Source organism: Mytilus edulis, chromosome 10 (genome assembly GCF_963676685.1).
Source record: "Mytilus edulis chromosome 10, xbMytEdul2.2, whole genome shotgun sequence".
NCBI classification, from domain to species: Eukaryota; Metazoa; Mollusca; class Bivalvia; order Mytilida; family Mytilidae; genus Mytilus; species Mytilus edulis.
This window is the reverse complement of record NC_092353.1, coordinates 47,873,776-47,899,979: the sequence shown is the minus strand read 5'-3', so window position 1 is coordinate 47,899,979 and position 26,204 is coordinate 47,873,776. Positions and strand designations below refer to the sequence as shown.

General features: G+C 32.0%; 2 protein-coding genes across 4 annotated transcripts; one reads left to right on the top strand and one right to left on the bottom strand.

Annotated features, from left to right (window-relative positions):
• Positions 1-47: 47 nt before the first annotated feature.
• LOC139491363 (EEF1A lysine methyltransferase 1-like) lies at positions 48-14,937 on the top strand. Of its 3 annotated transcripts, none has more exons than XM_071279000.1 (6): positions 48-74; positions 237-302; positions 8,086-8,232; positions 8,781-8,863; positions 12,123-12,400; positions 14,778-14,937. In XM_071279000.1, the coding sequence occupies exons 3-6, from the start codon at positions 8,092-8,094 to the stop codon at positions 14,912-14,914; spliced, it is 639 nt and encodes a 212-aa protein (XP_071135101.1). In that variant the 5' UTR covers positions 48-74; positions 237-302; positions 8,086-8,091; the 3' UTR covers positions 14,915-14,937. The 3 variants fall into 3 exon arrangements, with proteins under 3 accessions (XP_071135101.1, XP_071135102.1, XP_071135100.1); XM_071279001.1 differs by having other exon boundaries at positions 64-74; positions 237-349; XM_071278999.1 differs by lacking the exons at positions 48-74; positions 237-302 and adding an exon at positions 5,983-6,191.
• Positions 14,938-17,924: 2,987 nt separating this feature from the next.
• Positions 17,925-26,063, bottom strand: LOC139491362 (ubiquinone biosynthesis O-methyltransferase-like). The gene is made up of 5 exons (XM_071278998.1): positions 25,891-26,063; positions 23,799-24,084; positions 22,568-22,804; positions 20,925-21,084; positions 17,925-18,121 (listed from the first exon to the last, which is right to left on the bottom strand). The coding sequence occupies exons 1-5, from the start codon at positions 26,007-26,009 to the stop codon at positions 17,964-17,966; spliced, it is 960 nt and encodes a 319-aa protein (XP_071135099.1). The 5' UTR covers positions 26,010-26,063; the 3' UTR covers positions 17,925-17,963.
• Between the last annotated feature and the right edge of the window lie 141 nt (positions 26,064-26,204).

Genomic DNA, 26,204 nt, shown 5'->3' with positions numbered 1-26,204 from the left:
CCGGAAATTCTGTCCTCACGATGATAAACTCCGAAATAATCGAAGGGATTGTTTGGCGAAGTTTTTGGACCCACCAGTCTTCGCGCTGAGTGGCAGCCCAGGCAGCCCAGGCTAGTAAAATTGCTCTCGGGCCTGTAAAAATCATATCTACAGGCCAACAGAATCCAACTAAAATTTTTTCAAAAATTGAGCTCCAGGCCTGTAGATTTAATAGTTCATCGTGAAGACTGACCCACGTTCTTTTACTGTACATATTTATTTTCTGGACGCGTGCAAGCGTCAACATCCACAACACGCGGAAAGTATATCAACACATTCACCAACTTTTACTTCACATTTCAACCGAAAAGTATTAACTTTTATTGCTCGTTTTGTTTGAAATGTTAGAATATGAGAAAAAGGGGGAGACTTACAAAATGTTCCAGATATTTTAGGCCTTCAAAGATGTTTCTAGAATATGTTTTTCATGATAACCTTTCTGAATTTCATAAATACTTGCCACCTTCACTACAATTGCTTGCAAATTGCTCAAGCGCGGATTCAAGGGGGGTGGTTCCAGGGGTTGGAACCCCCTTTTTTTGGACGATCAATGCATTTGAATGTAGACATGTAGTTGGAACCCCCCTTAGTTCTGAGTTAGGACCCCCCTTTTTAAAATGGCTGGATCCGCCCCTGTTGCAACCCCGCTTTGCGCTTTTAACTCATTGACACTCATGATTGTTTAAAAGACTAGCTATATTACCAACTTTTGACTCTGTAGTTTATATTTTTTGGACAGGTTACCCAGAACATCCTGGTACCATGTCAAATTAGAGCAACGTAAAGAAGTAACATCAAGCCTTTAATCTGTACAACAGGTTGGGAACAAACCCTCTACATGGTGATTATACCTGTATAGAGGGATAATCCTTCTATATAGGGATAAAATTAATAGTGCACAACAACAATTTCAAAGGTTACAATTCTTTGGGACGTACTTTGCGCCGGCTGTTTTGTGGTCTAGAAAAAGTGTCATATTTGTATGAGTTTTCAAGCCTTTTTATTAAGTTTATTTTCATGCTTAGACTAGTTATAATGTCAGTAGAAAAGATGAACATGTAGCTATAAGCGCAGGATTTATTTTCATGTGTAAGGATATTACATGATTGTTGAGTTTTCCAATTTAAAATTATGCTCTATAGATTAAGAAGGACCTTTATCAGGTTGGGAACAACACCTAGGGTAATCCCTCAAAAATGTAAGGACATATAAAGCCCACTTTTTAAGTACAAATGAGCACATATTCATACTATTTGAAGAAATCTTTTCCCAAAGAACTATACATCTTATGATCTATCTGGTATTATATTGTCAACACATGTACAAGAATTTTGAATTGTTCTTGGACTTTAACTTCTTTATTTTTCAAAATAATTGGACCCCTCATTTAGAAAAGTGTATAATGATTTTTTACATTTTTAAGTTAAAAAGTCTAAATTTTTCTATTTCATTTTTTACAATAGTAAAATGACCCCTTGTCTTAGGGACAGTCCCTCATTTAAGGTATACCACTCACATTGGGGGTTTTTCCAAACCTATTTCTTTGGTCCTTGTGAAAAATACAGAATAGTACATGTACATTGTACTTAATAAGTGATTTGGTAGTTTAATTGAATATATATAGATAACAGATGTTACCACAAGTGTAATGTCAATAAATTAGTGAATAAACTACTATTTATTATCTTTATGGTAGTACTGAATCATTGAATTTTGTAAATCAGCCATGCTTTAATTCTTAATCTGTGTAAGAACTTCATTGAAGGTGAAAAATCACCTGCCTTGTTCACGATTTTACAATTCTGACTAACACAGAGGAATACAACATGTACAACACAAGTTCAAAATCTAGCATGTTAGAATAAACTTGAGAGAACATGTTTTTGATTGGCTCATTGATTTGATCACAAGATTTTTGATTGGCTGAACACAATTGTCTTCCCTTGGACACAGTTCAACAGTCAGGGGACTTACTGAAATAACATTTTTAAATCACTTATTTGAGTAGCAAATTCGAGGTTTTGTCACAAATTGGGATTTTGTAGTTTTTTCAAAATTTTAAACACATAGGTTTAAATAATATCATTTAATTAGTAAAATTTAAAAAAAAATGAACTTTTTGCTTCTTTTAAGTAGCAAGGTTTATGCCTTTGATGCTATCATTTAGCTGAAAATTCTATTTTAGTTGAAAAAATGCTATAATAATGGCTTTACATAAAGAACTGATACTTTCTTAAAAGATTTTTCCACGGGGGGGGGGGGGGGGGGGGGGGGTAACTTCCTATTATTGGGTATACGGGGATGTGACGTAAAGCAACCAACAATCAATCAATCAATCAATCAATCTACATATCATATATAACGATAACATATATATATAAGTATAGTCATTCTTTCTTAAATATTTATATAACTATAGGTACTGAATTTCAGTGAATGTTATATTAAAATGGGTACGTTTTTTGAGGCAAAAATTGCACACCTCTACCAAAAAAATATCGAAGTTACCCCCCCCCCCCCCCGGTGGATTTTTCCCAGCAGTGGGAGTATTTTTCCTGTGAAGTTCAAGGTTTCATCTTTCAGATTATGTAATAAAATTCTACTGTTCGCGATAAAAATTTCACTGTTTGGGGGTGTTGAAATTAGTGGGGGTTATTAAAAGAATGATAATTAAAGAAGTGATTTTTGGGAAGGAAATTGAGGTCTGATTCTTAAACAAGTGATTTTTATGTCATTATCCTAGATTCAGTACAAGGTCATCACCTGAAATGACCTGGTCATCCTAGACAACACAGATGTTGGTTCTGATAAGTTTAGAAACACAATTAGTCCCTGGATCATTAGTATTCTATATTTAAAGCTACAATAAAATTAAATCACTTCTTTTAGTGATTAATTTGTACTACTTAAATAGGTGATTATTAAAGAAAGACAACTCTAACTTTCAACCTTTATGGAAATAATGTTACTTGAATCAGTGATTTAGAAAATCGCTTATTTAAGTAAGTCCCCTGACTGTTCAAAATCGGGAACAATCAAATTTTTGTGTAGATTTTCACAAAATCGTGTTTTAGATGTTTTTTCACGATCATGATCCTGCAATCTTGACAAAGGGTCAAAATCGTGCAGTTTTCTGCTTAAGTGACAAAACTTGCAATCTATTGTATACCTATCTGAACACCTGATTAACAACAAAAGGGATAGTTGATCTTTAAATTTTATGTTAAATCTAACAATAGAAAGTCTGTTCAGTGAGGCATAAGTAAGTAGAATTTACCTGATCATCACAGCGTTCAATTATGGTAAACAAAAGATTGTATATTCAGTCAGATAAGCAGTAAACTGGGTATGTGCATATTAAATTAAGTACATCAATTGGTGCATAAACTGTTATAGGTTACTGCCATAATAAACATGTAGAAAATGCTATTCTGCTCTATTTGGATTTAAATCCAGTCTAAACAAAAATACCACTCTTAGTAGAGGGATAATTTTATATTTTATATACTGTGTACCAGGATGTTGTAGGTAACCTGTCAAAAAATAATATAAACCATAGTCAAAAGTAGGTAATATGAAAATAGTCTATTACAATTTACATGCATGTTGATAAAAACTAAATCATTTAAACATAATGTAGCAAATCTTACACAGCAACAGGCTATATCTGTATCAGTTTATTGCAGTATATCTACAGAAATATGTACATGTATGTGGATAATGATTTAAATTAAGGTTCGGTTAACCTTTATGAGACGAAGAATCTTAATAAGTATTTTTCTTTCCACTATGCACTCCACTATAAACATCACCATGCAAAACAACTCTATCACCATGATTGTCACCATGCTCATGTCTGCCACCATGCAAAACAACTCCTCCATCATGATTGACGACAAATCTGCCACCATGTCCAAAGTTATCTCGGCTAACATGGCTAACATGATTTGCACTATTTGCTTCAACATGATTGCCACCATATCCTATACCATATCCAACATGATATTTGCCACCATTTACTTTACCACGGTTGCCACCGTTGTTGGTACCATGATTGACAACTTTCTTGGTACCATGATTGACACATTTCTCGGTACCATGATCGACACCATTCACTTGATTACGATTTCCACCATATCTGCTACCATGTCTAATGTGATTCTTGTTGCCATGATTTCCTTCATTCACTTTACCATGATTGCCACCATATCCAACATGGTTTTCATTACCATGATTTCCACCATTCACTTTACCTCTGTTACCATGATTGCCACCATTATTTCCACCTTTCACTTTACCATGATTTCCACTATTCACTTTGACATGATTTCCAGCATTCACTTTGCCATATCTGCTACCATGATTGGGACCATTATTTCCACCATTCATTTTAACATGAATTTCACTTTTCACTTTGCCATATCTGCTAGCATGATCATGATGATTGCAACCAATATTTCCACCATTCACTTTACCATTATTTCCACCATTAACTTTAACATGATTTCCACCATTCATTTTAACATGATTTCCACCATTCACTTTAACATGATTTCCACCATTCACTTTACCATATCTGCTACCATGATTGCCACCATTATTTCCACCATTCACTTCACCATGATTGCCACATATCCAAACTATATCAAGCATGATGGTCATCATCATGATTGCCACCATGATTTCCACCATTCACTTTACCATATCTGCTACTATATCCAGCATGATGGTCATTGTCATGATGGTCATTATCTTGATTGCCACCATTATTTCCACCATTCACTTTACCATATCTGCTACCATGATTGCCACCATTATTTCCACCATTCACTTTACCATGATTGCCACCATATCCAAACTATATCCAGCATGATGTCATCATCATGATTGCCACCATGATTTCCACCATTCACTTTTATCAGTTTACCATATCTGCTACCATGATTGCCACCATGATTTCCACCATTCACTTTACCATATCTGCTACCATGATTGCCAACATGATAACCACCATTCACTTTACCAGGATTGGCCATAACTATATCCAGCATGATTGTTATCATCATAATGGTCACCTTTATGATTAATGTTATCATCATGATTGTCACCATTATGATTGTTATTATCATGATTGTAATCATCATGATTGTCACCATTATGATTGTTATCATCATGATTGTTATCATCATGATTGTCATCATCATGATTGTTATCACTATTTCCACCATTCACTTTACCATGATTGCCACCATATCCATAACTATATCCAACATGATTTTCATCTCCATGATTGTCACCATTATGATTGTCATAATCATGATTGTTATCATTATGATTGTTATCATTATGATTGTCATCATCAGGATTTTTATCATCATGATTGTTATCAATATGATTGTTATCAATATGATTGTTATCAATATGATTGTTATTATCATGATTGTCACCATTTTATGATTGTTATCATCATGATTGTTATCATTATGATTGTTATCATTATGATTGTCATCATCAGGATTTTTATCATCATGATTGTTATCAATATGATTGTTATCAATATGATTGTTATCAATATGATTGTTATCAATATGATTGTTATTATCATGATTGTCACCATTTTATGATTGTTATCATCATGATTGTTATCATTATGATTGTTATCATCATGACTGTTACCATTATGATTGTTATCATCATGATTGTCACCATTATTTCCACCATTCACTTTACCATGATTGCCACCGTATCCATAACGCAGGGGTGGATGCAGGAATTTTCGAAAGGGGGGGTGCTAACCCAGGGCACCCAGGGCAAAGGGGGGTGCAAAACATGTCCCGATACAAATGCATTGATCGGCAAAAATAAAGGGGGGTGCGCACCCCCGGAACCCCCCCCCCCCCCCCTGGATCCGCCACCGAGGACCAGGCCCAACTGCAGTAGAATCAAAACTCGGATACCTTCTTTCTGGACCAATGAAAGACTCAGCTGGACCCATATCCTCATCTTTCATGTTACAACACAAGACAGAAGAAGTCGATTTGAAACGTTTTGGGAAAATCGAATCAATGGGAGAAGTATCTGACAATTCAATTAAATTTGACAAAGACTTTTGTGAGATGTATCAATCAAACAGCAACACAATGAAGACAATGGTAGGATTCACACATTTAGCAGGGAACTATAGGAATGGTGAAAAATGAGTAAAACTGAAGCCAAGCTAAAGATTCAAACATGGACTTAATATTTTCATGACAATATACTTACTGGTATCAAGTGCGCTGTAATTTTGATAATGATCATAGTGAATAGACAGTTCAATGATTTCTATTTTATTACATGGACTTTAAATAGTTAATTATCATTTCACACTTTGTATGCTAATTTCTTTTTCATAATTTTAGATTAATTTTCACTTTTCGTTGCCCTCAGTGTCAAGTATTAGCCGCTGTACATTTACTAAGTAACTTACGTCACTAACGTTACCTATTGTTTACGTTGCCTATTGTTTACGTAACGTTGCCTTGTGCACAATGTCTCATAACTAGAATACAATTTGATATGAACACAACACCTTTCATTACTAACCCTTAAGCGAAGTACTAACCACAAGAAACACAATACAAGATAACTATAGCATGCACAACAAGATTGAGATTTATACATGATATATGTTCAAATTTGCCAATCATTAAAAGTTTTACATTGAAATTGATGATTTTGATTTTTTTCAATTTGTTGGTTTTATATCTTTAAGAATGTTATAAATCTTGAAAAAATAACCTCTCATTTATCAAGTTGTTTACAATATATTTCAAATTGTATAATATTGGTAAGTATTGGGTTCTATTTTAAACTTCAATCAAGAAGATTGACTGATGACAACTTCACATTTTCTGCATGAAAAACTGTGTGCTCAATTTATTTATACTTTTATATTTTTACCACAATGTAATGGTCTCACTTTTTAGGATGCACATGATGCTTTGTTTTAATTTTTTGCAATTTATCATAAAAAATGCTGAATATCTAACACAGTAGGGCAAATTCAACACATATCTTAGACAAGGATATATAGTGCAATATGGTTATGAACCCTGCTGTTTACTAGGTTGCAATGTAGAGCCAAGCTTTTAAAGTGGTAATTCACAACAGTCTGCAGAAAGACATGGCTCTCTTTCAATACACATTATTCAGACTCAAAGCCGACCACCTGCTTACTCCTTAATGCCATGGCTTAGCAGTGATTCATGATTAGCACCAAACACCAATTATACAGGCAAAGGTTTGACCTGGCCATGGCTAGAACCCATGACCTTCTGCACTCTGTGCAAATATGCTACCACAAGATCGATAAACTAAGTGATCACACATATTTTATATTTTAGTATAAGAGACAAAAAAGGTGAATACCCTGTAAGAAACAAAATTTATTGTGGGTGTTTAAAAAGTTAGTTACCTTTAAAAATTGTAACTTTAAATAAATTAAGTAAAGGCTATTCAAATAACAATTTTTGGAAATTTACTACATTTTTCATGAATATATATGCCATTTCAATAAGTAATTATTATAATTGAAATAGAAAAAAAGGAAAAAATGTTTTTATCTCAATTCTAGTTTACAATTATGATCCCAAATTGAATATTCAATGTTCTATTAACAGCATCTGAAAATAGACTCCATCGAAGTCACAATTTATGAAAGTAAACCATTATATATAGGTCAAAGTACAGTCTTCAACACGGAGCCTTGGCTCACAATGAACAGCAAGCTATAAGGGGCCCCAAAAAATTACAAGTGTAAAACTATTCAAACAGGAAAAACAACGGTCTAATCTATATAATAAACAAGAAATGAGAAACACTTATAAACCACATCAACAACAACAACTACTGAACATCGAATTCCTGACATAGGACAGGTGCAAACAATTGCAGCAGGTATAAAAGTTTCAATGGTACCAAACCTTCACCCTTATCTGAAACAATAGTGAAACATCACAACATACAAAGACACACTATAAAATTAATCTTATTTTATAATTTCAGTTTGTCATGGATGATGATGCACCCCAGTTGTCTGCCCATACATTAGCAGCATTACAAGAGTTTTATACTGAACAGAACAAACAAGAACAAACTTTGATTGAAGCTCAACAAGGAAATTTAAAGGAGCTAGAAATATCAGAAGATTGGGTATGATTTAACACTGACAAATGATTTCATTAGTTTTATAGCTACAATATTACATTATCATATTGATTCACAATTTTCTAATTATGTGCAATTAGTTTCGGGTAGGCAGTAATCATGGTAAAAGTTAAAACCAAATTATACAATGTCATAAGATTTCCATGCACAGCACACATACTACAGGAATAACCTTCAACAAGTATGATTTTGACCAAAAGTAATGAAGATAAAAAAAATATAGTTTAATAGGGCATCCAATTTCTTATTCAAATTGGTACCAACTGTATTTACTTGAACATGTCTGATTCTTTTCTCAGATGAATGAGTTATTGGTATCTAATATGCTCTGTTGCATTGTCAATTATTTTGGTAGTTCTTGCTGTTAAATGTTTAACTTAAGATCTGGATTCAAGGAGTTTTAAAAGAAATATATTAGCTATATATTTTAATAAATAATAGCTACTTTATTTTTATTATCCATTTTTCTTGTCAGTACATGTATGATTTTAAGGATTTGAATTGATATAATTTGAATATGTTTAAATTTTCAGCAATTAAGTCAGTTTTGGTATAATGAGACCACAGCGACAAGATTGGCAGAGGAGGCATTAAGAGCTGTAGGAGAACAAGGGAGGTAAGACAGACTTAGACTTTGTAGGTTTGTATAGAACAAGGGAGATAAGACAGGAAGACTTAAGACTTTTTAGATTTTTAGTGGAAGAAGACGTCAAGTCTTCTGAAGACTTAAGGGGCCGACCATTGGCTTTGAGTCTCCGTATGCCGCATTCATTTCGTGTATTACAATTTCAAAACAACTTAGATTCCTGACACCGATTTTTACACATGATTGGGCATCTGAATCATTTAATTTGTAAATTATGATTGTAAAACAATCACTATCGTAAATATGACCCTTTTATTTATGTAAATTATTAGATTTCATCTCATCCACATGAACGTAATTTGTTTACTTGTAACAGGATGTTTTAACTGTAGATATTTGTATTACGCATGCGTGAATTTGGTATCGGTACAACTCGCCCTGTTTACAAGTTCGCCCTTGAAGTTACGAATTTGCAATCCTGCAGACAAGAAGATTTTATTTTTATATAAATAAAAAGGATATATAAAGTGTTATCTTTATTCATGGGTTTCCTTTGTCATGTGAATTAGATGTCCTTCGTAACATACATGTGAACCTCCCGTTTAGGAGAAAAAACTCCCGTGTATGAAATTTTTCAGACGCCATATTTGATCATTTCTTACTACTGTACGGGTGTAATTGACACCTGTGTTAAATTTTACCTGAACATCAAAGAAGATGTATAATTATATGGCTTCACTTGACAGCTTGGGTGTCAAACATACTGGTAATCAACGATGTTTACCTCCGGCTAACTGCCGTTGTGTTATCAAAACGATGTGTATTGGGAATATTGAAATACTTTTTTGTTACTTCCCTTTGTTTTATCCTGTTTTCAGTTATTTTGCTTTTGAAAATGTAAATGGTAAAAAGACTATAAATGATTAATATTTTAATCAAATAATCATAAAAGGATGTTGATTAAATGAATTTAAATGATTTTGGACAAATAAAAAAATTTAAAATTTATAAATTATTTTATTAATTTAGACCTCCTTTCAAGGATTAAATTGAAGTTTATATATTAAATTTGTTTATAACTGGGTAGAAGGCAACATACAATATGTGCAACTAGGCTAATAGTCTAGCTTCTGCTAGCTTCATGTATAATTTTTCTTCCGATTTAATATATAACTAGAATTATGCAAACAGACTTAAGGAAAAGGCATGTAAGTCATGTAAGTTCATACAAATATGTCACTTTTTCTAGACAATCCAGATCTTGCAAAATACATCGCTAAAAATTGTAACCTTTAATTTTGTTGTTGTGCAGTAAAAACCCATATGGGAACTTTCAAAAGTTGGCAGGTATGTAACAAGTCTTACTATTTTTATGCTCCATTTATGGGCAATATGTTTTCTAGTCTGTCCGTCCGTCCTGCTTCTGGTTATAAAGTTTATGGTCGAGGTAGTTTTTGATGAAGTTGAAATCCAATCAACTTGAAACTTAGTACACATGTGTTCCTCTTGATATGATCTTCTTAATTACTGCCAAATTAAAGATTTTACCTAATTTTCATAGTCAACTGAACATAGAAAATGATTGTATGGATGGGAAATCCATGTACTTATGACCTTTTCTTGTTTGAAGAAAAAAAATACATTTTAACGATAATGGAACAAAGCAGCCTGGGTAAGTGGGGCTGCTTTTATGGTAATTCAAGTTACCTTTTATTCACCTTCTTCCACTTCAGAGCTATCAGCTCTTTGATTATTAGAACAAGGGCCATAATTGTAATATAATACAGACTTGCAGATTTTGTATAAAAGATTTTCCAGCTGTAGATAGAGACATTCTAAAACATATGAAATAATGTTAAAAGATGAAAATTAAAATTAAAAACATAAGTTGATAATGGAAAATGCAAGAAAGAGCCAAATAAAACTTCAGCAGTAATACGAGAACATGTAGAAAATATGAAACAATGTTTAATATTTAAACTAAACGTTTACATTATAAACTAAGTATTCCTATAATCATCTGATACCGTATAGCGGGTTATTTTAGCGGGAGTGTAAATTTTCGCTTATTTTCCTGGAAAGAACAAAATAGCTTAAATAAATTCTGACAAATTAAAAGTGAACATGCAAAGGTATTGCTAAAAATTTTGAATCCACCAAAATAATAACCCCAAAAATATTTCGTAAACCTTATTCATTGAAAATCGTGAAATTTTACACCTGCGAAAATAACCCGCTATACAGTATTCATCGACAACATTTGTAGAATTTCATGACCGGAAACAAGTGTGCTAACTATTGATGCTGACATTAGCAAAATCATGAAATTAAATGTCAATGAAAATTCTCCTTGAAAGCTTTCCTCAATCCACCAAAATTGATACCTACGAAAATGAATGAATCCCCAGTATATTTTGTAGTTTAAAGGAGAAGGTTCATTTGGGGCTTTCTTGGACATTTAACATTATTTGATACCAATACCAATCAAATTTTTTAGCATCTGAAAAAAAGTTTTAGAAAATGTTGATATCAGGCAAGTCTTCATGATTCAATTTGACTGACATTAGCAAAATTTTTGATTTTTTTTTTTTAAATATTAAATAATTACAATAAATACTTAAAAACATTTTACATCATTTAGCAGAGAACAGAAGTATCACTAAAATGATTAAAGCAATTGTGTTTAGTGAATATGATTAACACAAAATACACTGACTTTTGCTTTTATACCATGTTTGCAGATTGCTTTTTATTATTTCTAGGCATGCACAAGTTAAGTAGATTTGTGTAATTTTGCCATTTTACTGAATTTATTGTCATTTCATGGCTGAATTACCCATGAAAAGGTATATTCTAAACCAATACTGGAATGTTTGTTATTCTGAAATCAGAAATACATTAAAAAAATAGGTATATACATGTATAAGCTAGTATATTTCTATATTTTTTTCAATCTCCTCACTACCTTTTTCTCACAACATAATTGAAGTATATTTAAGGAGGTAGACCTAAGTTAAGGGAAATAACTCTTAAAATCATCAGTACGTTTGTGTCAGCCATTTTCATAAATATGTTCTAAGCTTCTAGGATACATAGATATTTTCAATCTGTTTCAGGTAAATGCTTAAAATTCAATAACGAAACTTGACTTTTACAAACGCAAAACTGATTTAAAGAGTTATCTCCCTGAACCAAGGTCTACCCCCTTAAAATAATAACCAGTGGATATCCGCTGATTAAGTGTGAGTGTCATTTAAAAAATAATAACATAATAAATTTTGTATTTCAGTATAGCCTGTCTAAGTTCTCCAACAGCATACAAGAAATTAAGAGAATTAAAACCTGACTCAGTCACACTGAAATGTTTAGAATATGACACACGGTTTCAGGTGTATGGAGATGACTTTTTATTATATGATTACAAAGAACCACTGAAATTCCCTAAAGACTGGAAGAACTGGTTTGATCTGGTCATTGCTGATCCGCCATTTTTGTCAGAGGAATGCCTGTGTAAAACTGCAGTTTCTATTAAATATTTAGCGAAAGATAAAATCATTTTATGTACAGGTATATGTATATACTTTTTTATTTACAATGTTTACTTTATTAAAGCAATATTTAAATTGATATCTAAAAGGTATGTTTTATTGATGCAGATTATAAAATAATGAACCCAACTATTACCCATAAATATGCAGATTAAAACACTTTTATGATATAGAAGTATTTAGGACTGTGAAAAGATATCATTTCACTAATTAGCAGTCTTCAAAAGATAATTGATGTGATTATGCCTGGTATGACTTAATAAGTAAAGGAAAAAGCAGATAAAGGATACAAAATTTATTGTTATCTAAATCAGGATGATAGCCATCACAAACAAATCAAAAGCAATAGATAGGTTTCTATGACTATGACATAGTTCAAGTTTAAGTTATTTCCCTTGGTGGCAATCAAATGAAATTTTAGAGGGATATTCTTATTTGCCTCACTGAGTTGAAACGTGATACACAGAAGACTGATATGAGATCCTTACTAGTCTGTTTCCCGACATATTGAAATTCTTGACGGCATACTGGATATTTTACAGAGGGGACCAACCAAGATCCTTACTTGATTGTAGTGATGAATTATTAATCAAGGCTCAATGAAATAAAAGTTGAATTTGGCTGGTTTATCTTAGGCCTCCAACATTGTAACAAATGGGGAAGTAATTCTTGCTCAGATTGTATCAATCAAAACCGATTAATTGAAAGATATTAATCAGCATTGAATTCACTCACAGGAAGTTGCTTGAATATATTTATACCTCTATACTTTAATACAACAGGTACATGGTAACCAACTCATATTTATGAGAAATGACACCTAATTGAATATTGTGTTATATTTAGAATCTACAATGCCTTTTGCACCAAAACTAATAATGTCGCATTAAAATCTACATTAAGTTAAATATAAAATTGTGTACTGTGAAAGTACTCTAATTCATGGGTATCAATTTTCGTGGTTTGAGCAATATTTATGTGTTCGTGGGTTTTTAAATTCGTGAATTTTTGTTTTCTAAAAAAAAACAAATTGAAAAATTATAGAAAAGAAGGTTACAAATATTCTGGATTGAAGGAAATTGCAAAGAAAACATTGACTATGTAAATCGTAGTGATAACACTAATTAACCCATGATAAAGTGATCAACAGATTAAAGACCATCAAAGGTGTTAATAAGGCCATAAACTTGTCACCTTAAGAAAACAGTAACATCATAAGGGACGACATCAAAAGTTCAATGTAGGATAAAAAACTTAATTCACATATATAGATTTTTCGCTGACCCCCCTACCCTCCTTCTTAACTTAATTTGGGAAAAATTGATTTACCTATTTTAGATTAACAAAACTTGCAGCAATGTTGACCCCCCACCCCCAAACTATTCGATTTAAGTTTTTTTATCCTACATTAATCTTTTGATGTCGTCCCTAAACAAATGCTATAAACGTACCTTGAATTGTCAAATAATTCTTATCAAAATCAAGCCCAGCATGAAATTATTATTTCCCATATGTAAGAGAACTATGAGGATATAAAATGAACACTTTATCATACTAGCATATCAATACTGGAAATCTGACTTTTATCGATAAAACATATTTTTTTGTGAGAATTAAAAGATCAAAAGTTGTACAGTTTAGGTTATTAAAGATTAAATGGGTATAATCTTGCATGCGGTTGTAGTTCTGTGACTGCCATTAAAGTATTCTTAGATTTTGCGTTATTCAATATATTCTCTAGATGATATCAGTAGTCAAACCTACCGATGGGGATCTTTCCATGTCTTGATGTGGACATTGGTTTGTTTTATTTCGTTTGACACTTAAATTCTTCAATAAAGTCATTCACGAAAACCACGAAAATTGGTACCCCGCGAATAAAAGTACTTTCACAGTATTACACTCCTATTTCTATTGTTGGAGTTACTGTAGAAGTAATCTTTAAATTTATACAGTTTATATAGACATATGCAATATACTTACATAGGTATAGGAAGATTTGGTATGAGTGCCAATGAGACAACTCTCCATCCAAATAACAATTTATAAAAATAAACCATTATAGGTCAATGTATGGCCTTCAACACAGAGCCTTGGCTCACACCGAAAACAACAAGCTATAAACGGCCCCAAAATTACAAATGTAAAACCATTCAAACAGGAAAACCAACGGTCTAATCTATATAAAAAAACGAGAAACATGTATAAACTACATAAACAAACGACAACTACTGTACATACCTTGTCAGAAAATATTACGGGTAACTTTATTTATACCTTTTATATTCACCGTTTAAAAAAACAATACCAAGATGAAAACATATTTTATTTTTGCAGCTAAGAAACAATAAAACATCAAGCTAATTTAATTACTTGTTGACCATATCTTTTTTCAGGTGCTGTAATGACAGATTTAGCAGATAAACTCCTGGAACTTAAACCATGTGTTTTCCAACCCCAACATACAAACAATTTACAGAATGAGTTTAGATGTTACACAAACTATGACAGTCAACTCTTTAATAAAAGTTGATATTAAATTCATTTTAACACATATTAGGTCTTGCAATTACATTTAACTTTTATGAATCACATGTTCATTCATATATCTGAAGAGCTGCACTTTATTTGACTTAATTTGTCCCTACTAACTTAGTCATTATGACTTTATTGACTTTAAAACAACTTTATCTGAGTTTTTCGTTCCCCTGGATTGTAACACTTGGCAAGCAGAGATACAAGAAATTGTGTTCAGAATTGTTGTGTAACAATTATTTAATTTATGTGTTGGTTAAACGAGAAGCCAATGCCTGTAGCTTATTTATATGCAAACTCAATCTAACTTAAATGAAAAATAAACTAGAAATGGTGGCTAATTACAATTTTCATGAAATTTGTTGTGTCAACTGTTGAGGCTGCAATTCTGCCAAAAGTCAATCAAATGGAACAAAACACAAACTTGACCTTAGAATGATTGCTATTCACTTATAATGCACTAAATAACCAAAGTCCAAGGGCTGTAACTTCCAAAAATATCTCAACCAGAAAAAAATGTGAACTCAATTTGAAGCTAATTACTGTACCAAAATGTATCAATATCTGCAGGCATACCCGAAACAAATGAAGAAAACTGAATACCAGAAGGACCAACATTAGTAACATATATGTTCAAGTCACATAGAAGAATTAGTAATCCACAAATAAAACAAATTCCGTGTTAAATATATGAAATTTAAAACCATACAACTATTACCAAAATTTAAAAAATGCAACCATCACAGGTCATTACATGGACTTCAACAATGAGTGTTAACGTAGTGCAGATGAAAGTGCTGCACAGAATTAATTAATTTTAACTTCTTTAGCAACCCTCATATGGAGCATAAATATTTCCCAGTTGATATGATATTCCAAGTCAAGAACCTAAAAGTTTTTTAATTGATTTGAATTGAATTTCAATTTCATGTGTTGCGGGAGAAGGATGCATTTGGTCTGCAGCCTCATTAAGTAACAGCGAGTAAGCAATCTTACATCTGCTGTGAAGCCACCCACTTCTTATTTGCTGATAGTTTGAAATTTTACAATTTTCATTGTACATGAAAATTTTGTCAAATGTTTCTCTACTTTTATGAAATGGAAAGTTTAATATTTGTTCTGCGGCTTGATAATGTTGAGTGTGCATCTCCCATGTTGCCACTTCTTGTTTGCTAATAGTTCTTGGCTCCCCTTAAAGTGAATGATTTTAATATTATTTGTCTGTCATTTTTCTCAGTAATGGCTTTGTTGGTCCTGAACCAATGAAAACTTTCAAATTGTGTATTAATGTATAAGGGTTACATAATTGACATGTGAAAAATAGACATTTACCAATCTAATATTGAACGGTACCTTATCACTATTTATGACTGATCAACATAATTTTAACATGTGTAACATGATAGGTTTCACATGTGGAGACAAGCTTTTGGCTCTTCTTAAACAACTGAGTTCAAGCCGTTTTTGATTGGATTTGTACTGCTCAATCTATAGTTTTTAGTAAAATGTTTTGTAAGCAAGTCTTTTTTTTTTGTTTTTTTTTTGTCCTTTTTACATTGTGAAGTTTCCATCTGTCACATGCCAATTGACCTTGACCGCATTTTCATGGTTTAGTGACTACTTGAAAAAAAAGGTTAAGATTTTTTGTAATGTTGATTTCTCTTATTATGAGTACCGTAATAGGATAACTATATTTTATATGTGCGTACCTTGCAAGGACCTCGTGCCCGTCAGTTTTCACTTGACCTCGACCTCATTTCATGGATCAGTGAACAAGGTTAAGTTTTGGTGGTCAAGTCCATATCTCAGATACTATAAGCAATAGGTCTAGTATATTCTGTATATGGAAGGACTGTAAGGTGTACATGTCCAACTGGCAGGTGTCATCTGACTTGACCTCATTTTTATGGTTCAGTGGTTATAGTTTTTGTGTTTTGGTCTGTATTTCTTAAACTATAAGCAAAAGGTCAACTATATAATTTGTATGGAAGAATTGTAAGCTGTACAGGTCTACCTGGCATGGTTCATCTGACCTTGAACTCATATTCATGGTCCATTGGTCAATGTTTAGTTTTCTTGGTTAAGTCTGTTTCTTGGAAACTATAATCAATAGGTCAACTATATTTAGTGTATTGAATGGTTGTAAGATGTACATGTATTTCTTGTTTGGTTTATAACTTTGACCTCATTTTCTTGGATCATGTTAAGTTTATGTAATAGTTGTAGTAAAGCTTTATATTTAGGACTATCAACATAATATCAATGATAAGTTAAGAAGGCGAGACATTTCAGTGTGAGCACTCTTGTTTTTCTTTAATTTATTTTGTTATTTCCTCTTTTTATAGTCTCCCTTTTAATAAAACCTTAATATTAACTTTATTATGTGCACCTTAATACTGGAGTTGGATTACTATAAAATTTTGAGAAATAAGAGAGTATATTCATGCAAACAAAGCAGTATAGAAAATAAGAAGTGAATAAACTTTTAAAAGTTTTGTCAACCAATTCATCTTCCAATATATGGGAGATAACTCATTTTTAACTATTTAACAATCAATTTTGATTGAGGAAATGATTTGCTTATCAATGCAAAAAAAATGTATATGCTTTTTGGAAATTGCATCACATGCAATTTAAGATCTTTAACCTCTGTTTGAATCTATTTCAGGGTCCCATTTTTCTATTTTTTATCACTAATTTCTGAACTATTTTAACTTTTCTCATTTTGTTATATGCACAATCATATTTTTTTGAAATTTCTGTGACAATCTGGCATATGTTTCAAAATATTATAAAGTAAATGGAGAGGAAAAAATATAAATCTGTTAAAAAAAACATTTATGAAAATATGCTTTAAGATTTTACATGAATCCAGTTTGAAATTAATATAAATGTTAAGCCAGATATAAGAAGATGTGGTTTGAGTGCATATGACAACTCTCCATCCAATTTGTAAAAGTAAACCATTATAGGTCAAAGTATGGCCTAAGTCAAAAACAAAACAAAAGTAGATCGTTTTACATTTTAATAATGTGCATAAAAGAAAACTAATAATCTGTCTGTTCTATTGTATCATGTGAGTGTATAGACTGGGTGGATTTTACGGCATACATGGCATAATTGATATCAGTGTTACTAATCCATGACCATCTGTTGATAACTGGGTTATAGCACATTCCATGTAACAAACGCACAGTCATTCCATCTGGAAACAAAAGAAAAATAAATTTATTCTTTTTTTTTTTAATTTAAACATCATGAACATATTTGATTTGCTCAAAGCAAAAAAGGATCAGACACATGTAAAACAGACTTATGAAGTCTTCTCCACAATACAATATATATAACAATACAAATTGAACGTGAGCATGCATCATATAATATAAACAACATAAATATTACTAAACTAAACTGAACCAGATGCTCCGCAGGCCGCAGCTTTATACGACCGCAGAGGTTAAACCCTGAACGGTTGGGGCAAGTATGGACACAACATTCAAGCTGGATTCAGCTCTAAATTTGGATTGTGATTAAATAGTTGACACAACATAGGTTTCTGACACAGAATGAATGTGGTCTAATGAACTTAACATATTTTTTTTTTGCCTTTGAGCAATTCACTATGCTGTTGAATATTAATCCTCTCAAAAAAATGTTTGAAGAATTTTTCTTTTTATTTATGAAATCTGAAATGAGAAAAATTGAAGCCCCCCCCCCCCCCCCTCCCCATTTTTTTTTTCACATCCCCTTTCCCTTTTTCCAAAACTGATCTCAATTCAAATTTCTAATGGAGTTTGCAACAATAACTACTCATTTAAATACATCATAAAATATTAAAATGTAAAATAAAGTGCTTGTTATCACTGAATGGTAAGTTTGTTTTAATTTATCAGTTGGTAGTAAAAGTGTATTGTATAAAACAATGATTTAAGTTGATTCAACTACTATTCTGAACAAAGAAAGATAACTCCAATTGAAAATTTCTTGCTATTGCACAATATTGTGCAATTAGATATTTCTTGCTATTGTGCAATACTGTGCAATTGAAAATATTTGCTATTGCACAATACTGTGCAACTGAAGATTTCTTGCTATTGCGCAATACTGTGCAATTGAAAATTTCTTGCTATTGCACAATACTGTGCAATTGAATATTTCTTGCTATTGCTGAATACTGTGAAATTGAAAATTTTTTGCTATTGCACAATACTTAATATAATAATTTTGGATCCTGATTTGAACCAACTTGAAAACTGGGCCCATAATCAAAAATCTAAGTACATGTTTAGATTCAGCATATCAAAAAAGCCCAAGAATTCAATTTTTGTTAAAATCAAACTTAGTTTAATTTTGGACCCTTTGGACTTTAATGTAGACCAATTTGAAAACAGGACCAAAAATTAAGAATCTACATACACAGTTAGATTTGGCATATCAAAGAACCCCAATTATTCAATTTTTGATGAAATCAAACAAAGTTTAATTTTGGACCCCGATTTGGACCAACTTGAAAACTGGGCCAATAATCATAAATCTAAGTACATTTTTAGATTCAGCATATCAAAGAACCCCAAGGATTCATTTTTTGTTAAAATCAAACTAAGATTAATTTTGGACCCTTTGGACCTTAATGTAGACCAATTTGAAAACGGGACCAAAAATTAAGAATCTACATACACAGTTAGATTCGGCATATCAAAGAACCCCAATTATTCAAGTTTTGATGAAATCAAACAAAGTTTAATTTTGGACCCTTTGGGCCCCTTATTCCTGAACTGTTGGGACCAAAACTCCCAAAATCAAACCCAACCATCCTTTTATGGTCATAAACCTTGTGTTTAAATTTCATAGATTTCTATTTACTTATACTAAAGTTATGGTGCGAAAACCAAGAATAATGCTTATTTGGGCTCCTTTTTGGCCCCTAATTCCTAAACTGTTGGGACCTGAACTCCAAAAATCAATCCCAACCTTCCTTTCGTGGTCATAAACCTTGTGTTCAAATTTCATTGATTTCTATTTACTTATACTAAAGTTATTGTGTGAAAACCAAGAATAATGCTTATTTGGGCCCTTTTTTGACCCCTAATTCCTAAACTGTTGAAACCAAAACTCTCAAAATCAATCCCAACCTTAATTTTGTGGTCATAAACCTTGTGTTAAAATTTCATTGATTTTTTTTTCACTTTTACTAAAGTTAGAGTGCGAAAACTAAAAGTATTAGGACGACGACGACGCAGACGACGACGCCAACGTGATACCAATATACGACCAAAAAGTTTTCAGTTTTTGCGGTCGTATAAAAAGGGAGAGGAAAATTTATTCTTTATGAAAGGGCTGTTCCAAAATTTATCATATAAGGGGATGGTGTGCACTCAAATTAAACAGGGGTATACATTGCATTATCCTTAGACTTTTGTAAAATGAAATTTTTTATTTTATGGGCATGATGGGTGGTAGGTTCTTAAATTTTTGGAACAGCACTATTAAAATTGTATCTAAAATTACATATATTTTAGATTTAGGTCTATTGTGGTAACATTTCTTCAACATTTTTGTATATTGAATTACTATTTATTTTTGCTATTTACAATGTAAGGTATAACAGTTTTCAAGAGAATAGCATAAAACAATAAAATTGGTGACCACCTATAATTGTCAATTAAGTGTAATAACTTACATAATTAAAAAGTCAACAGAATATATATATGTGATTCCCCCATGATGTCATGGTTGTTAACAGTGATACACAATTATTCCTATGCAACTCATAGACATTTATCTTTTTGTAGACGTAATATTTTATGTAGACCATAGCAAATAAAATTGCAGACCATTTGAAGTGGTGGTGTCAATTTTTAGTATATTTTAAATGTTGCATTTATTTGCATAATTTGACAACCCTGCATTCCAAGGTATCCACTTCAGGGACTCTATCGAAATGATTCACACAGGCATTGGTTCACCAGACGGAGTGTAATTTAATATTTTATATGCTCAATACTTACTTTGCTCCAAGGAAAGTTGAAGATCCTCTGGTGGAATAAATTTATTCCAGTCATGTGTACCAGGAGGAACAATTCTTAGCAGGTGCTCAGCACCCAGTACTGCCAGCAAATATGATGCATAAGTTTTATTTAAAGTTGTCAGGAAGAAATATCCCCCTGGCTGTAATAGAAAAAAAAACACTTTTAAAATACTTCAACAATTTTATACATCCTAAAAACCTTGAAACTTTGTAGATGCCATCTTCAGTTGTTGACTAATATGGGATATCTGTTTTATAAATCATGATAGATATGTTCTAATTGTCATAACCACAATCCTAAACTGTTTTTCCTCAAATTAAGGTGGTACCCAACACTTTCACTAAAATTAATTAGGCTCGTTTAATTTTCTTAAAATTTTGTCAAAGTATTTACTATAACCCTTTAACAAGAATATAAAAATTTCAAAAATTTTGAACCAACCGTTTTGTCAGAAAAATTACACTGGTTATATAGCAGTTTGACAAACACCAATTTTGATCATTGAGAAGCTTAATATTCCTTTTATAACACAACGTAATTAAAATGTTTAACTGACTTTACGGAGTTATCTCCCTGTAGTGTTAGGTACCACCTTCAAACTGGGTTTGTACTTACATGAGCAACAAAATGGGTGTGGAGCAAGATCTGCTTACACTTTCAGTGCACCAGAGGTCACCTGCAGGGTTTGAAGGAATTATGTTGCTCAGCTTTTAGTTTTCTGTTAAGTGTTTTGTACAAATTTGTTTGTCTTTGGGTATTTTATTCGTTGTTTTGGCCAAGGCGTTGTCAGTTTTGTTTTCGACTTATTAGTTTGACACTCGTTTATATTCTGCTTCTCTTTGTTCAAGATTCTAAAAGTAAAAGGAATAAATTATACTAATAAGATGCATATATTTTAAATGTGAATAAAATATTTAACTGTATAAAAGATAAGATGGCCTATAATTATTAACAACATAGGGATTTTAAATGAATTTGTAATTTTTTGGGCTGATTCTTTTTCTTTTCTACATTGGATGTTCAGAGGTTTTATACATGAATCCTATTCCTGCTTTGCTTTGATTATAAAATATTCCTAGGTGTTTCACTTCCATTTAAAAGCAACTTTTACCCCTCTCCCATGTTATTTTCAGTCTGAAAATAATTTTAATATAAATATAAGAAACAGTAAATCAATAAAGAGGAAAAATTACCTCCCCTTGTCATATTTTTCTAAATAGATTTTACAAAATGTAACTCATATATATATACAAGAAAAATTACAATGCAAGCTAAGAGATATCAAATTCCATAGCCAAGATCTGACATGCATGCTGTGTGTTGGCTATTAACGAAAAATAAAAATCACACATTTAATTATGTACTTCGAAAATAGAAATTATTGTGATCATGGTGATGTTGTTTTAATTATTGCAAAATATTAGGTTCGCAAAAATAAAAACACACATTCATATCTTCAGCAATGATTTTCCTTCATCAAATTTTTGCAATTGCATTTCAATTTACAATGATTTATACGAATTCACATTTTTGTCTGTCAAATGTCAAGAATTCATGCATCAATTTCTTAATTTACAGTACAATCCTGTATTAACATGATTAATAAAAAACCTTTTCCTCACCTTTATGAGTTTACAACATGAAGAGATAAACATGTCAACATCAGATACATGTTCTACCACTTCAGAGGCTACTACAGCATCGAACTTCCCTTCCTCCGGCAAATTTTCTACAGCACCATGAATATAATTTACATGTCCCGATATTTCTGGATCTTGAGAAATATGTGTCTGAGCTATTCGTATGTTCTCTTCGACCATGTCTATACCAGTTACTGTAGCTCCTAGTCTTGCTAAAGGCTAGAAAAAAGTATATGTCAAAAAATGGTAAAGCCTGTGTACAGTAATGAATTTGCAAGTCATACAAAATAGTTGTGTTTAGACAAGAATAGTTAAACTGTAATTATATAGAATAAGATAGAAAATTAAAGAGCACTATTTAATGATAAGGCTCTTTGTTTTCTCAATTGAACTGTTTTATACTTTTCATGTTGCTGCCTTTTAAATTTGACTATACAGTATGGGTTTTTCTCATTGTTGAAGGTTGTGTGGCACCTTAAATTGCTTACATTCACCTCATTTGAACCTACGAGGATAGTTGACTCATTGGCAATCATACCACATTTCCTTATTTCTATATGTATTTGAACTTTACAAGTGAAACAGGCCAATTAATTCAACTATGTACAGTCTTGTCTCGAGAAACAGATTATCATTAGCTATATTTGTAACTTTTATGTGAAAAATATGAAGTACCAGATAAAACGTTTGACCTTCAGGATAATGTTAATAATTATGGTAAGGCATATGGTCAGATTCTCTAAGAAGCCTTATATATTGATACATACAGTGGGATAGTAGTCTCATTGACAATCATACCACATCTCCTTATTTTTATATCAACTACTTTTTTTGGAAGTTTTATACTGTAGCCATGTACAAATGTATACAGAATTTGGTGCTAAAGGTACTAAAATAATCCTAAACAACATTTATAAGACAAGTTTGAAAAGTTATTTGTACTTCTACAATGTGTTTCTGGCTTATTAAAATTTAAATCTATTGGTGTGGATTCATCTATTTTTGTAGATACCAACTTTGGTGGATTATAGAAAAATTTCAGTTTTGTTAATACTTGATTTCTTCCCTGTGGCAAAGTTTTCATACAATCCTTTGAAACATTAATGTTTTGTTGCACATTAAAATTTAAATTTTCATCCATTACCATGAATCATGATACCCATGAAATCCACGAAAATATGTAAAAAAATCCTATCCATCTATTTCTACTTACCTCTGCAATAATTCCACCTCCACTTCCAACATCTAAAATTAATTTATCTTTCAACGGAAATATCTTTGATTCTTTATCTGAAGCATCAACGAAAGCATCACGTATCAAAGGAATCCGCAATCTATTCATAGAATGAAGGGCATAAAATTCTCCTTTCTCATCCCACCAATGAGATGCTAGCTTTGTAAACTTATGATGTTCATCTTGATCTATTGTAGTATGTGCATTTGGACTGTCTGCTGTTGATGTGCTGTTGAATCTTGAAGATTGTGTAGCAATAGAATTTCTAAAAGAAAAAACGATAAAAAAATGTATGTTCTTTTTAATAAAATTTGCAAAGAACAGTATATATTTTTGCATAATGGCTATTTTCATGTCCATAAAAAAAAACACTTTTGAGTCCACTATTTTCCATAAAGGTATGAAAATTGGGTCCAAAGACGCCTGTATTGCTCACTAGATAAATCATACCCTTTTTATGTCTTTGATCATATTGATCAGCATTTCTTTTACCATGTTTATCTTATTTTTTTTTTAACAAGTTACTGACACATAAGTTATTATGGTTATTTCTATCTTATTTATCACATTTGTGGAAAAATCAACTTACATACTTACCCTACCTTTTCTGCCAGAAGGCAATCGGGGAAACAACATTTTTAACTTGTACCTGCTGACAAAGCAACCAACACTGTTGTTGGTGTTAAGCTGAAGTAGTATTAAAATATTGAAATTATCAAAACTGAGAAGACAAATGTAAGTAGGTACTGTCATACATGTACCTGAACCTTCTAATAATGAAAAGAGTGTCTGTTGGAAATTTATTTGAAGACCATAAATATATTTGATTTGATTGATTTGATTGTATATATATATAATGGAAGTTTTTAACAACTTGATTGGCTATAGAGCCCTTGCACTGTCGGCTTTTTTTATTGTATCGTTTTAACGCCACTTTTGGGCTATTTCGTGGCTGTTGGGTTTTATTTGTGGGGGAAGCCGAAGTGGCTAGAGAAAACCACCAACCTTCGATATGAAAACTGACAATCCTAGTCAATTAAGATTGGAGTCAAGTGCACCAGAATGAGTGGGGTTTCAAACTCACAATCTCAGTGTTGATTGGCTAGTGATTACAGTACTGTAAACTACTAAGACCACCTGGCCACCAAGGTGCCTTTATTAAACTTGAAGAAACATACAAAAAACTAAACATTGACAAATAAAACATAAAAATAAGGTGAAACTTGCCAGACTGACACGTGTACCTAGCTTATAATTATTATACATGAAATATATTTGATCTAGTGCTTATCATGCTTATAGTATATGAGACCCAGACCTAATTTGTTAACTTAATCAAGGGCCCATTAAATGAGGTCCAAGGCCAATCAACCTTGTCTGACAGACATGTAGATGTAATGCAAGGAACCCATACCAAATTTAGTTACCCTAAATTACTCAAAAGTAATAAATTAACATTATAAAAACACAAGATTTTTTTTCTCCAGCAGTCACTGAACCATTAAAATGAGGTCAAGGACAATCATGAATGGACATATAAAGATGTCTATTTTAAACTTTGTAACATTTTATAAGGTTTTTGCATATACAAGGTATGAAAAAAAAGAAATATAAAGCTTTAAATGTACATTGCTGTCGCATGTTAGTAATCCTTATGTACGTCTCTGATAATGAAACTATTCTCGCAGACGAGACAATAAACTACCTCAGCTCAAAAGGTGTCATATGATACTGGTCATTGTGAATTATGATGGGGGTCTCTAATCCCAGATCCTGCTTAATGTTTTGTCAGACTCCTGTATCCCGCACACACGATGTAAATGTACGTATGCAATTCTCATTTTTTTTGTAATTTCCCGTGTCCCGCTAGACTTCAATACCCGTTTTCATGGCCCATAATTTGACTTTCACATGTCGAGCTAAAAAAAAATCAGTAATCCCACGTCATGCTTAGACCCCAATGAGACCCACTATGATGTTAGTAATTTAACCCCTACATAAACCTTTAGTCTAGACTTTTCCCCTTAATTTATTATAATTAATTTCTGACATATTTGAAATGGATACTAACTGGCAACTTCTAGGATTATTTTGCAAAACTTTCCCACATATCTTAATCAGCTGATATTGCTTTGTTCTAGTATTACTTAGGACAGTAAAACATTTGTGGCATAATCTTAGAGATGTCATTTTTTTCGAAAAAGGATTCAGGTTGAGCTCATTATTGAACTTTAGGCAGGAAACCAGTTGATGTTTTTCAGTATAGTGTTCATCAAAATATTTATATATATTTCATCTCAGAATCTGCGATATAACAAATAACTGTTCCGCGCGATTTGAGAAAAAAAATATTTACAGACCTGTATAATTCATTGCTATGATGTA

Excerpts from the sequence above, each read along its gene's own strand:
- LOC139491363 (XM_071278999.1), top strand. The coding sequence starts at position 6,012 with ATGAAAGACTCAGCTGGACCCATATCCTCATCTTTCATGTTACAACAC. Across the intron at positions 8,233-8,780 it reads TAGAAATATCAGAAGATTGG|CAATTAAGTCAGTTTTGGTA; the intron begins GTATGATTTAAC and ends TTAAATTTTCAG. Across the intron at positions 12,401-14,777 it reads TAAAATCATTTTATGTACAG|GTGCTGTAATGACAGATTTA; the intron begins GTATATGTATAT and ends ATCTTTTTTCAG.
- LOC139491362 (XM_071278998.1), bottom strand. The coding sequence starts at position 26,009 with ATGACATCTCTAAGATTATGCCACAAATGTTTTACTGTCCTAAGTAAT. Across the intron at positions 24,085-25,890 it reads AATAATCCTAGAAGTTGCCA|AAATTCTATTGCTACACAAT; the intron begins GTTAGTATCCAT and ends TTTTTCTTTTAG. Across the intron at positions 18,122-20,924 it reads TCAACTTTCCTTGGAGCAAA|ATGGAATGACTGTGCGTTTG; the intron begins GTAAGTATTGAG and ends TTTTGTTTCCAG.